At 43.1% G+C, this 13,818-nt stretch overlaps 1 protein-coding gene across 2 annotated transcripts; it reads right to left on the bottom strand.

Moving 5' to 3' along the window:
* Nucleotides 1-2,125: 2,125 nt before the first annotated feature.
* On the bottom strand, nucleotides 2,126-3,946 carry LOC309702972 (uncharacterized protein). Of its 2 annotated transcripts, XM_082527667.1 has the most exons (7): nucleotides 3,865-3,946; nucleotides 3,658-3,714; nucleotides 3,367-3,408; nucleotides 3,150-3,191; nucleotides 2,951-3,052; nucleotides 2,772-2,809; nucleotides 2,126-2,671 (listed from the first exon to the last, which is right to left on the bottom strand). In XM_082527667.1, exons 1-7 carry the CDS (start codon nucleotides 3,911-3,913, stop codon nucleotides 2,561-2,563), a joined length of 441 nt encoding a protein of 146 aa, XP_082383793.1. In that variant the 5' UTR covers nucleotides 3,914-3,946; the 3' UTR covers nucleotides 2,126-2,560. The 2 variants fall into 2 exon arrangements, with proteins under 2 accessions (XP_082383793.1, XP_082383792.1); XM_082527666.1 differs by having other exon boundaries at nucleotides 3,367-3,714.
* Between the last annotated feature and the right edge of the window lie 9,872 nt (nucleotides 3,947-13,818).

A 13,818-nucleotide genomic window follows, 5' to 3' on the forward strand; every position in this document is an offset into this window, starting at 1 on the left:
CCTGAGCAGGTAGAGTCAGCTCTGACCCTTCCTGTAATGAGCTTCAGTCCACTATCCCACTGTCAGTTCCCCAGATGTTCACTGGTGTCGGTGTGGTGGGTCTGCACCTGTGGAAATCCACCACCAGCATCAGCATGATGGTAAGAATTCCCAACCACGGAAAAGAAAGATCCTTTATACCCACTCTATCCACACAATGAGTATAAAGGAGCTGTTATAATCCTTGTGATAAGACTGTTCATGCAGTATTGATGTCTTTACAAAGGCTTCAACAATCTTTCAATAAATATCTGAAAATCAGTTTGATTTTGGTTCTTAGTCAATTTGTTTCACATCACATGCCTTACCCAGTCTGACACGTACTTGCGGTAATCCTCTCTAAATAAGATGATTAACCTTTACAAGCTCATTGAGTATGAGGAACAATTTAAAAGACTCAAAGAGGCCAAACTTAGTTTTTGCTGCTTTCTGTCAAATGAAACCAGCCTGGCCTTCAGAGTAGAGCCTCTTAGTGGATCAGTGTTTTTTCCTCTAAAAGCATGTCACCCTTTTCAAATGCATTAAAGCAGTTGACCTAAACAGCTGAAAGAGAGATGTGAAACTTTTATGTGAAAGCAGTTCAGCTATTTTTGCGTGTGGTTTCATTGCAATGCTCAAAGCCTTTGATAAACAGTGTTGCTACAAACTTTGTTTGTTCAAATGTCAGGAAAGACAACTTCTCTTTTCTCATACAAGATAATAGAAACTGTGAAACAATTACTAATGTCAGTGTATTCAAACTAAAATCACGTTTGTGTTTTATATAAAACTTGATGGAATTAATTTAAGAGAAACATACCTTACACCATAGCTCCAATGATTTAATTATTTTTGTTTTTGCATATAAGACCAGTGTAGCCCAGTCATAGATTACTTATTGTTATAATTACACAGTAGCTGTTCTTTATACCTGACTGTTAGGACCTTCAAGCCTTTAGTTATATTCATTATCAGTTAGAGCCCCTCCTCATTGTTCTTCTTCTTTGGTGCAACCCTATGAATACAGTGTCCCCCTTGGGCCCCTCCCCTTACAATTCCCCTGTGGGAGAGGAGCTGGAGCGAGCAAGTTATTTACTTGGAGGTCTTTCTTTTTTTTACCCTTCTTTGTCAGACACAACACAGAAACACACCGGTTACACCAGCAAGAAGAGAGTTTTGTAAATAATGTTTCTCTTAGTATTTGAATTAATGATGTCATGTCATATTTGTTGTTAGTGCGGAAATCTCCCTGTGGTGCAGACTTTGTCCATTTATCCATTTATCTGTCTTCAAAGGGTGGATGGCTGCAGTTTTAATCACTTTCATTAAATAATTGTAATTATTTTTCTAAAAATCCGCAAAGTCTGACATTATGTAATCAGTGTTGGGAAGGTTACTTTTAAAATGTATTCCACTACAGATTACAGAATACATGCCCCAAAATGTATTTTGTAACGTATTCCGTTACGTTACTCAATGAGAGTAACGTATTCTGAATACTTTGGATTACTTAATATATTATCATGCTTTTTACAACTACATGAATGTACTATTGCTGTGTGATTTATTGCTATGACTGAAGGTCTGCAGCTCCGAACCGTAGTAAAGGGACCTCTGGCTAATACGTCGGGTTCGTAGCCGAAAAATAGCTTTACTTTGTTGTCTGGGTCAACTTTGCTTGTGAGGCGAGAGACAGAGAGAGGCATTGAAAGGCTGCTCCAACAGAACTTATTGTTTCGGAGGAAACAAGCCAAACATACTGTGGCAAGCTCAGACAAGGAGGAGACAGAGGTGTCGTTTGGTCTTGCTACCCTGAGTTGCCAGGAAGCACAGCCGTTTATTTTCCAACAGAAACACACCGCTGTTACCAAACTGCTCGGCATAGCTTAGCACAACAACAACAACAAAAAGGTGCTCTCTCACCCAGGAAACACACAGTCGCAGAGAGAGAGCGTCACCCTGTAACCATGGCAACCGTAACGCTGCCGCCTAGAACAACAGAACGTAGCTGTCAAACAAAACCTAAACAGTCCTGACCCGCCACAATATGAAACAGGGAAGTACCGCCGTGTAATCCATTTATTTCAACAAAGTAACTGTATTCTGAATACCACCTTTTTAAACGGTAACTGTAACGGAATACAGTTACTCATATTTTGTATTTTAAATACGTAACAGCGGTACATGTATTCCGTTACTCCCCAACACTGTATGTAATCAAAACAAGTAGATGAGGTTTCACAGCTTCTTTTTAAACTTTACTATCTGCTGGCAGCTTAAGCAACATGAATTTTACTTCTCTCTCAGCTGCAGGCTCTCTGTCTCCTGCTGGTTTGAGGTTGAGGTAAATGCAACAAAAAATCTAGAATCACATACTGAAAAAAGTGCCTGATCATATCTGTTAAAGGACAGTGTACAGCAGCTTCCTGCATACAGTGGCAGGCAGTCTATGTAGCAAACAAAACAAATAGGGGCTGATGGGGTGAAGATGCAGCCAAAAGTAGACAGGAAATAGAAATAAAAACAGTAAGCAACAGGGAAATTAGTTTTTTCTGTTGGTAGTATAAATAACATGAGTTTCTGCTGCAGGCCTCCTGCGTCTTTTTACTGCTGATTGCAGTGCTGGATCCTTCAGGGTGCCAGGGTCCAGACTCTGTAATTAAAAGTACAGAAATAAAATAACTGAACTGGCTCAAAGCTGCAAGCATCAAAATATTCAAACATTGCAGCATACTGTATAAAAAGGCTCCCACCTCAAATTGTTCTGGATTCTTATTTTCATGTTCGTTAGCTGATAATTCAAAGACATGATCATCAATTCAGTGAACAATACAGTGACATTAAGAGATAAAACTTTGTGGCAACATTGTATTTTTTCATATAGTTGACATTTCACCAAATAAGAGAAACACAGAGTTGAAGTAAAAAGTACCTGATTTCCCGTGTTGAACAACCAGAACAGTGATGACCATTAAGAGGAAAGCAGACAGAACACCCAGGGTGACACTCGTCAGCTTTGCTACTTCGTGAGCCTCTAATACAAAAATAAAGGTAAAAAGCGACACGGCTGAAATTTATTTCACATTCATGTGTTTTTAATCATCTGCACAATAAAAGAAATGTTGACTTACGTTTAGAGATGCAGTCCATGTCATCCTGAGGCTCATCGGTGCCTATTGAAAAATAAAGCCTTGATTTTTTTAGTCCTCATTTCTATATTTATCTTAATCTATAACCACCATAGTCTTTGTCTACAGAGTGTTGACAATAATTACATTGCATATGTAATATAAATTAAAAGAGTAATAACCGAAGAATGAGGAGGCAAAGACTTTACAATAATCTTACCTCCAACCTTTAATTGCACGACGCTTAAATTTAGACGTCCTTCTGAGAGAAATCCACAGAAATACAGCGCAGAGTCAGACACATCCACTTGTTTGATTTTGAGGAAGAGAGCAGAGATGTTTTTTGTCATTTCAAATTTTCCAGGTTGAAACGCAGCATTGTAGTTAACATTTGAACTAGACGCTTGCTTAAAAGCGATAGAGTTGGCTGTGGTTCCGTTGACCAGTCTGAACCAGAAAGTCGTAACGTCATATGTGTAAATCCTGGGGCACTGCAGAGTGACAGTTTCACCTGCCTGCACCTCTGAGGTCTGAAACTCAGAACCTGAGACAGCAATCCAGCCTGAAACTGTGGAAACAATGAGATGTTTAATTACTTCAAAAGAACATGAGGCTAAACCTGTAAAGTTACTAATAAGCAAATGTGTTTAAATTATTATGGGTTAAAATGCAGTGCTAGATTAACTAATGATGTCAAAGAGTAATAGAGCAAACTTACAGAAACAAGCAAGGGCTAAAGCTGTTATCACGTTCATCATCGTGCACATGACTTCTGCCCTGCAATGTCCGCAGATGGTGTGTTCACCAGGAAGGGTGCTCTCAGTGTGATAAATGTAATAGAAGTGGGAGTTTTGTGTTGCTTTCAAAGCTAAATGCATTTAGGTCATAGAGTCATGATACATGTGTTTAGTCATAAAGTGTTATTTTGAAGTTATTCTATATCAAAGTGTCAATCATATAGATTTCACCTCTGTCATATTCTCAACATTTATAACTGAGCTACTCGTGTATATAAGAGGTCTTTCTTATACTTTGTAAACATTGTAATATTGTAATATTTAATTTAGTCCAGTCTGTTACTGTTCTTATTGTCTTGGAGCAATAGTAACCTTCATCATCCTGAGTGTTTAACTTTTTGATTATTAATATTCTTTGTTTCATTCACGCCTCTTCTTTAGTTTCCTGTGTAGCGTCTCCTGTGTGTCCCCAGCCAGCCATGTCCCTGTGTTGCAGTTTGTTACTCTTGTCTCTGTGCTCCATGTTCGCTCTGTCTCCCCTCTTTGATTCTGTCTCCTGTTTCCTTTTTGTCTTTGATAGTCCTGTGTCCTTTGTCCAGTGTTGTGAGTTCTGCTTTCCCCTGTCTCTTTACGTCTGACTAGTCTCAGCTGTGTTTCCACCTGTTCCTCTTGTTATCCTACCGGTGTATTTTAGTCCTCAGTCTTCCCCTGCTTGTTGTTGTGTCATTAACATTCATGTGGTCTCTTGGCTCTGTGTTTTCCTCTGCGCTTCCTAGTTCTCCTCCTCCTCCTCCTGCCTGCCATACAGACAAATCATGAGGTAACCACATAATTTTCTTAGGAATTAATAAAGCATTCTGATTATTTTCAGAAAATGCAACTCTACATATAATGATTAACACGCACAGTAGTTGGAAATATAATCTTAAAGAGGAAGATTTGTCAGTTTATTTCAGCTTTGAAAACGAGACTCATTAATATAATGCCACCTACAAAAGACAGAAAATAACCTACTGCAGAAGCAGGGTCCGGCAAAATAGCCACCTGATTTATGAAAGTTGGGAGATGACAGAGAAAAGGATGGGCATTCCATGAAAAATTAACCTCCCATCTGACATACTGACTTTATTTATTACTTACGCGTTCAAATCAAAGTGTCAGAGCTGCAGCAGTCAACAATCTCTTTATAATTATATCCCAAATATCTATACGTGTATGCAGTCTCATATTATCTGGCAATAGTGTCTTTAGTCATTTGCTCTTGAACTCGGCTATAAAGCTCTGCTGTCTGTAGAGGCCTTGTGATTCCACTTGGTCTCAGGCCACAGCGAGCTCTCTTCCTGTGGTATGATGTCTCTCACTCAGCCCTACCTCCCCCTGGAGTATTTGACTCTCCTTCTGAGTACAAATAACAGTAATTTTCCATTTTTGACCAATTCAAATAGGAGGCAGTATTGTCTCAAAGGTCAGAGCCATAAGGTCAACTCCAGTCATTGTGCCTTTTTCTCCTGTTGCCTGCCCAAGGATCAGAATTATAGCATGGGGGATAGTGAGCTCCTGCCAATAAAACTAGCCTGGGAAGAATGGCGTCACTGGCTGAAGGGAGACGAACACCCATTTCTCATTGGACAGACCTGAGACCAGTCACTCAGTGGCAAACATTTTTCCTTTGGTTTCTGCTCCCTGCTGACATTTTTAGCTCTAGCCACATTCTTCATTCCTTCCATGTAAATAAAGTCTGGTAAACAGTTTAATTGTGTGCACTGAGTCTGCATTTGGGTCCAAGCCTTGTCTGAACCACGGGTTCATAAAAAAATTTGTGATGTTTTTTCCTGTATACTAATGTCACTTTTAAAAACAGCATTTTCAAAGCACTCTCTACTTGCGAGCAAAAAGACCCCATCCCTTTCCTATTGGTGAATGTAATGTAATATGACAACCAATCAAAAAATTATATGAGAACATGTGGCAGTTGGTTGTTTAGGAAGAGGGGAAAGATGTGGGAGTGACGGAGGTGAGAGAGATGGTGAGTTTTGAGATGTGAGAGATTTGTGGCATTTAGCATGTTTGGAGTGTCTCGATTATTATACTATCTTATGCCACGTTATACCTCTTATTAAAGATTGTGAAATCATTATGTAGTTTTAGGTTGCATTATTAGAAGACTTAGAAGAAGGTGATGACTATTAGACTGATTTGTATTACATTAGACTGCTGATTTATTGTGAATGAATTACATTGTTTATGATGCATTATACTGCTGAGTTATTAGAAATGCTGTTTGTGTAGAATGATGGCCTTTCTCTACTGATTACTGTCATGCCCTGGGTCATTTTGACCCAGCATTTTCAGTTCTTACATTCCTTTATATTATGGTTTGGTATTCTGATCCTTTTGTTATACTTTGTTTATTAGTATTATTCTATGTTCTTTGTGAGGGGTTAGTTCTTGGGTTGTGTCTCGTGTTTAGTATAGGTTCAGTTCAGTGTCAAGTCTGTGTCTGTTTCTTGTTTCCTGTTTTATTGTGAAAGGTTGTGCCTCATGTCAGTGTGTCTAGCTTTGCTCCCCGCGTCTCGTTAGCCCAAACCCTCTCAGCTGTGTCTCCCTCCTGTTTCTCATTCCTTGATGACTCCCTCAGTGTATTTAAGCCCAGTGTGTGTTTGTGTCAGTGTCGCGTCGTCAATGTCTACTCACCCTCAGTTTCCGCTGTGTGTTCTGTTACCTGTTTTTGCCTGCCTGTTAGTTTATATTTTCCAGTTTAGTTAGTCTTCTGTTTGATCAGCAGCCTGCAATAAAGCAGTTTATTCTGAGTTTACTTTCGCCTCCGTGAGTCCTGCATTTTGGGTCCTTCCTCTCTGCCTGCCTGCACAAAGCCATGACAGAACGATGCGACTATAACCTGGACCCAGCGGGCTTGCCCGCATCATGAGCTTAATGAAGCGGATTTCCCACACAGAGGATACTAAGGCGATGGCAATTGGGATAAATGCTATCAAAGCAATCCTCGAGAGGAATCCACATTTCCGCCAACTCGGGGTTCATGGGTTTGTTGGATGAGCTGCACGAAGCCCACGAGGTTATTCAAGCTCGGGAGCTAGCAGCCTTTGCTCGCTCCCAGTACTCCATGCCGAAGTCGCAGCAACCACAGTGGAAGGAGCTCGCTATGAAGCCGTATGAGCTCCCCGCGGGGCTAAAGGACTTATGTTGTGTTACTTTTCCTAATCTTGGGGCAAATCCCTCTGAGACAGCCAGCCCGGATTTTGTTAACCCTGAGTCAGTTTCTCCTCTATCCGACAACCCCATATCTGACTTTTCAGGCTGTGCCAAAACTGAACTTAGAGGTCTCAAAACTGTCTCAGCTGACATATCCGTCTCAGACACTGATAGTTCAGATGCTGTTTATTCCCATTCTTTGGACGTTAAAGACTCTTCTGTTTGTGCTCTTTTGGGGGCTGGGAATATAAAAACTATCATCCCGGAGTTTCATCCACGCCTGCAGCAGCAGCAGTTTCATCCACGTGTAACCCTGGTAAGATTTACAGCAATCAGAAGTACAGGGTTCTTTGAATGCATCGTAGTCCTTGTCTGATAGTTTAATTTCCGGGCTTGCCCTGAAGGCACCGTCTGCGGCTCCGTGCGCGTGAAGGTGTGGTGTAGAGGAAAAAGGACGGCAAGGAAAAACTCCATGCTGCCGCGGAGCACGGTTTTTTCCCGTTGAAAGAGAGGAAAGAGGTTTAATTAACATTTGTGAGAGAGCTGTCGTTAGCGGTGAACCACAGACGGGTACCTACCTGAAAGGAGCCGGAGTATTTCTTCGAACTTTTTTGAACTATTCTGGTGAGTTAGCCTAGCTCACTTAGCACCGCTATTGCAGTTCAATGCACTGGAAAAAATAACTAACCAGTCAGAATAGTAGTAAATGTGTTTAATGATGTTTAAGATGTGTTTTCATAGTATTGCAATGTTGTGACAGTTTTGTTTATTATGAGTGTCTAGTGTTTTACTTTCTTGGGCCTGCTAGTTCAGCCGCGGCCAGCTAAGTGGTTATGCGCAGTTCACGTGCAATAGCTGTGCTGTTACTGTAACTGCGGGTGATGCACAGTAATACCGGTGTATTTACTTTTAATGTGTCACAAGATGCAAATTTATTTTAATATTTCAAAAGAACCAAGGACATTAGGAACAAGGACATTTAAGGAATGTGGACATCTAACATTCTGCATATTTGTGTGCAGACTGGTTTTTTTTTGAGGTACAGTTCCATGGGTGCCAAGTGAGGAGCTGGTATCGTGGGTCTAAGACACTGTTGCTGCTGTGGAGGCCTTCTCTGTGTCAGGACGCCGACACGTTGATGCCTGCCGTACCAGGAGGGCGGTAGGGAAAAAAACAAAAGGAAGCCCACCTGAGAGATACCTTATCATTTTCTTTGCTACTTTTTCTCCGCCTGAGATTCAGGTCGTTTTCAGTTCTTAACCCAGGACAGTGGGTAACTGAATAAACTGACACCATAAGGAACTGGACACTCACGTGCTATTTTCTTTTCTTTTTCCTTTTCTTTGGGGTGTTGAAATATTGTGTTTCTTGTCTTACATCTATTTTGATTGTTTCAATTATTTTTGTGATGCATTTGAGATGGTTACTGCATTTGAAGATATCCCTACATTGAGGATGAGCAAAGGGAACTGATCCAAAAGGAAATATATAAAGCAAACTTTGTTTCATAAACCTGTGGTCGTGCGTGTTATGTGGGTTGGAAGTCTCATTGCTCTTACAGAGTTGCTACCGCCAATCTCCTTCCCAAACCTAGATTCGGATATTGTAGACATTGCACTTGGGCGAGCAGTATAGATCATCTCTTTATAGATAGAGGGACACACGTCCAGGTTACATAAAAAGTGGCGAGCCAGCCAGGAGATTGGTTAATAGTAGCTTTCTGATCTTCCACCCCACACTACGCACGTTTGAGATTTTTGAGATTTGTTCCACTGAGTCAGGTATGGATATTTGCAATCGTTTTGAGGTTAATGGTCAAAACTCCCTGTATGTAACAGGTATAGGACCAGAATACACAGATGAGGAAATAACTGCTGTGTTCAAAGTTAATGGAGATATTTCTAAATTAGTGAGGATCCCTGACGAATCAGGACAACCAGAGGGTAGAGCCCTGGTCCAGTATGCATCTGACAGGTCTATCTCTAGAATCGACCCCATTACTTTGGGTACCGTACCAAGTCCAAAGGACCCAGCTGTGATGTGGTTTGCGAGGACCATTAGAGATGTTTGTCAGGAAGTGGTGGGGAGGGAGATAGCTTGCAGATACCTGGACGAACTAAAGTCTGTCGCAGGCAGTGGCAGGAAAGGTTTCTTGAATGTGCTTCAGGAGGAACTGCATGGGAACCAGGGCACATCACATGACGTACACAGTAATGCTACACAGCCCTATGCAGCTCAAAATGCTAACACACCTAATAATGATCAAAATGAGCCTGCAGAGCCCACACATGTTTATAGTGCATCTGCTAGTTTACCAACGAGCCCAGTCCACATCAGTGAGGATGTTTTTAACCCCCCCCAGATCCAGAGAGTGATTGTGGAGCATGTCATCCGAAGTGAGTCCACCACTTCACCATCCCCACAAATAAGGTTGCGCACCTTCTCTGGGCGGATGCCAAGGCCAAACGGTGAGGTGGACTACGAAACATGGCACACCCAAGTTGATCTTCTCCTTAACGATCCTTCCTTGAATGATGCTCACAAGGTGAGAAGGATTCTTGAGAGCTTGCTGAGTCCAGCAGCTGATGTTGTGAAGCCTCTTGGCATCTCTTCACCACCAAGTGTCTACATCACTCAACTTGATTCTGCTTTTGGTGTTGTGGAGGATGGAGAGGAGTTGTTTGCGGCATTTCTCGGCTCTAACCAAGATAGTGGAGAGAAGCCATCAGCATACTTGAACAGGCTCCATAGCCTCCTCACAAGAGCAATTTCTAGAGGGGGAGCCTCAGCTGGAAATTCCAATGATCATTTGCTCAGACAGTTTTGTAGGGGCTGTTGGGATCAGAGCATCATCATCGGCTTACAGTTAGAGTGCAAAAAGGGAAATCCACCAACATTTCCTGAATTCCTCCTCATGCTGAGAACTGAGGAAGACCGCCGTTCCACAAAGCTAGATAGGATGAAAAAGCATTTAGGTGCTTCGAAAGCTAACATGTATGCCCACCATGTTTTTGATATGCCCTCTTATGACTGTGAGCCTGTCCCACTGACTAACTCAAAGCCGAATGAGACATCAAAGCTTGAAAAGAAAGTAAACGAGCTAACTAAACAGTTGGAAAAGCTAAACAAAAAGCCACCGAGCCTCACTCATGATAGTAATCCTCCCCTAGTGGTAAAAGCAAAGCGAGATGAAACCTCTGATATTGAGAACAAGATAGCTGAACTGACAAAGCAAGTTGAAAAACTAGCACAAAATCAGAGAGAGAGTACTGAAAAGACCGACTGCTTTGCAATCAGTAGTAGTAACATGAAGAGGGGCCTTAAGGTGCCTGGAATGCCGAGGCCGTGGTTTTGTTTTAAGTGTGGGGAAGACAACCACATTGCTGCTCATTGCTCGAATGAACCCAACCCCGCACTGGTTCGCAAGAAAAATGCAGAACTCCGGGAGAGGCAGGATAAGTTTTTAGCTCAGCAGGCTGCTTCCCCATTCACTTTAAACTAGTAGCAGCTCCTGTAGTGGGACGTCCAGGAGCTGCAGTTGATGATAACCCCTGTCCCAACAGATCAGTTGATGGTGCTGGAACACAGAAGAAAGTCATAACCCACACAATGACTGAAACCTACCGTTGCACAGAGCGATCTATACCTGCAGGGCTTGTAGGTCCTCGTTGTGCGGCTTCTGTCTTTCTTGAGGGTGTGCAGTGTGAGTCCATAATGGACACCGGCTCACAAGTTACAACAGTGTCCGAGTGTTTCCATAGGAACCATCTGTCTCACTTACCTATACATCCAATTCATGCCCTTCTTGAAATCGAAGGAGCAGGTGGACAGCAGGTCCCCTATCTTGGTTACATAGAAGCGCGTGTCACTTTCCCGCTGTCTGTTCCTGGCAGGAAAGAGGAGCTAGTCGTGTTAGCACTTGTGGTGCCAGAGTGTCAGTTCAACAGCAGGACCCCCCTGTTGATTGGTACCAATGTGTTATTACGACTTTATGAACAAGTACTTGAACAGGATGGTCCAGAGGTTGTTTGCAAACTCTTCTCTAGAGATTTTGCAGTGATCTTCCAGCATATTGCCCAGATCCATGACCTCAACAACCATGCTCATCCTGTCAGGTTACATGGTGGAAACCCCATCACCATCCCTGCAAAACAAAAGTGCTGCATCACAGGTGATGTCAGGTTGAAAAGGAACAGTCAGACCACATTTGTGCTTGAACCCAATGAACATCACAGGTTGCCAGGTGGCGTGTTCCTTGAAGCTGCTCTGATGGACATTCCATTTAAGTCTAGCTGCAAGGTCCCGGTCGTCCTGCGCAATCTTAGTGACCATGATGTTACGCTGCAGCCAAAATGCATCATTGCTCAAATATGTGCAGCTCAGCAGGTCACATCACTTGGACCAGTGAAAGGTGACTCTCATCACAATAAGCCTGACAGTGACAACCTCGAGTTCAATCTTGATGATTCACCAATATCTGAACAATGGAAAGATCGTATCACCACCAAGCTTAGATCTATTCCAGAAGTCTTTGCTGTGGATGACCTGTCATATGGTCACACCACTGCAGTGAAACATCACATCAGGCTACATGACGAGACTCCTTTTAAGGAGAGGCCAAGGCCTATTCATCCCAGTGACAGGGAGGCAGTCAAGGAGCATCTTAAAGAACTGCTTGATGCAGGAATCATTAAAGAGTCACAGAGCCCTTTTGCATCCCCAGTGGTCTTGGTCCGGAAGAAGAATGGTTCTATCAGGTTATGCATTGACTACAGGAAGCTAAATGCTCGAACCATCAGAGATGCATACGCTCTTCCGAACATTGAGGAGACCTTTGCTGCCCTTAGTGGTGCTAAATGGTTCTCCGTCATGGACCTTAAATCTGGTTATTACCAGGTTGAGATGGCCGAAGAAGACAAGCCTAAAACCGCTTTCACGTGTCCCCTCGGCTTCTTTGAATTCAATCGCATGCCTCAGGGTGTCACGAACGCACCAAGCACTTTTCAGCGCCTTATGGAAAGGTGTGTCGGTGACTTGCATCTCAATGAGGTATTGGTGTTTCTGGATGACTTGATTGTCTTTTCAGACACATTGGAAGAACATGAAGCACGACTCATGAAGGTGCTGAACCGTCTTAAAGATTTCGGTCTAAAGCTTTCTCCGGAGAAATGTCACTTCTTTAAGACGTCAGTAAAGTATCTTGGTCATGTCGTGGATGCACGAGGAGTTCATACTGACCCTGACAAGATATCCGCCTTGAGGGACTGGCCTCGTCCTTCAAATAGGAAAGAGCTTAAATGTTTCTTAGGCTTCGCTGGGTATTATCGGCGGTTTGTCGAAGGATATTCCCAGATAGCCAAACCTCTTAATAGCCTGATAGCAGGCTACTATCCACCAAAGAAAAGGGGCAAAGTGTACAAGAGGGAACGCTTCACGACTCTTGTGAGCCCTAATGCACCGCTCGGTGAGGAGTGGACTTCAGAGTGTGAGAGTGCATTCAGAACCCTGATCAAGAAACTGACGTCTGCGCCCATCCTTGCTTTTGCGAATCCACAACTACCATATGTTGTACATACTGACGCTTGTCGCGATGGATTGGGGGCAGCGCTCTATCAAGAGCAGGAGGGGAAGCTCAGAGTTGTCGCGTATGCCAGTCGAGGTCTTTCCAAGAGCGAGAGAAACTACCCTACGCACAAACTCGAATTCTTGGCCTTAAAGTGGGCCGTTTGTGAAAAGTTCAGTGATTTCCTTTATGGGTCAAGTTTCACTGTGCTTACCGACAACAACCCCCTCACATACGTCTTGACATCTGCGAAGTTAGATGCTGCTGGTCATCGCTGGTTAGCCGCTCTTTCTACTTACCAGTTTACCATCAAGTACAGAGCAGGGCAGGCCAACCGCGATGCAGATGGGTTATCCCGGCGGCCTCAAGGTCCGCCTCTTGAGGATGAAGCTTTCACTAAAGAAAGAGAGAGAATAGAGGACATGAAAAAACGGTTCATGGAAGCAGGAGATGACATGGATCATGAGGTGTTCTCTGCATTATGTCAACGTCATCTTGTGATGGTTAAAGATGAACGTCACCCTCATTCAGAGCAGCCTGTCATTGCGGAGTCTCTTGTTGTCGACCCTTCTGTAGTGCCTGATGTTTTCGATGAGGGCACTTTACCATCCATGGCTAACTCTGACTGGTGTAATGCTCAAAATAATGATCCGTCTCTCTCACGTGTCATCACCTTTGTGAGGAGAGCTGTAAAACCCAGTTTCAGAGAGACAAACCTTGAACATCCCGATGTCAAACTTCTTTTTAGGGAGTGGAAAAAACTTGAACTCAGGGATGGTGTCCTGTACAGGAAGTGGTCTGAGCGAGGCGAACTGGTGTATCAGTTGGTCTTACCCGAACAGTTCAGAGAGAGGGCACTGCAAGGAGTGCATGATGATGTTGGCCATCTCGGTTCTGAGCGTGCACTTCAGCTTGCTCGTGCCAGGTTCTACTGGCCGAGAATGGCCAGAGACATCGAGGAGAAGTGCAAAAAGTGCGAACGCTGTTTCAGGCGGAAGGCTGTGCCTCAGAGGGCCGCGCCTTTGGAAAACATTTCTGCTACTTATCCACTTGAACTTCTTTGTATGGATTATCTATCCCTTGAGCCGGATGATAGAGACACGAGAAACATTTTAGTCATCACCGACCACTTTACAAAATTTGCTGTGGCGGTGCCGAC

This window comes from Aulonocara stuartgranti (genome assembly GCF_965226115.1).
Source record: "Aulonocara stuartgranti genome assembly, chromosome: 3".
Taxonomy (NCBI): domain Eukaryota; kingdom Metazoa; phylum Chordata; class Actinopteri; order Cichliformes; family Cichlidae; genus Aulonocara; species Aulonocara stuartgranti.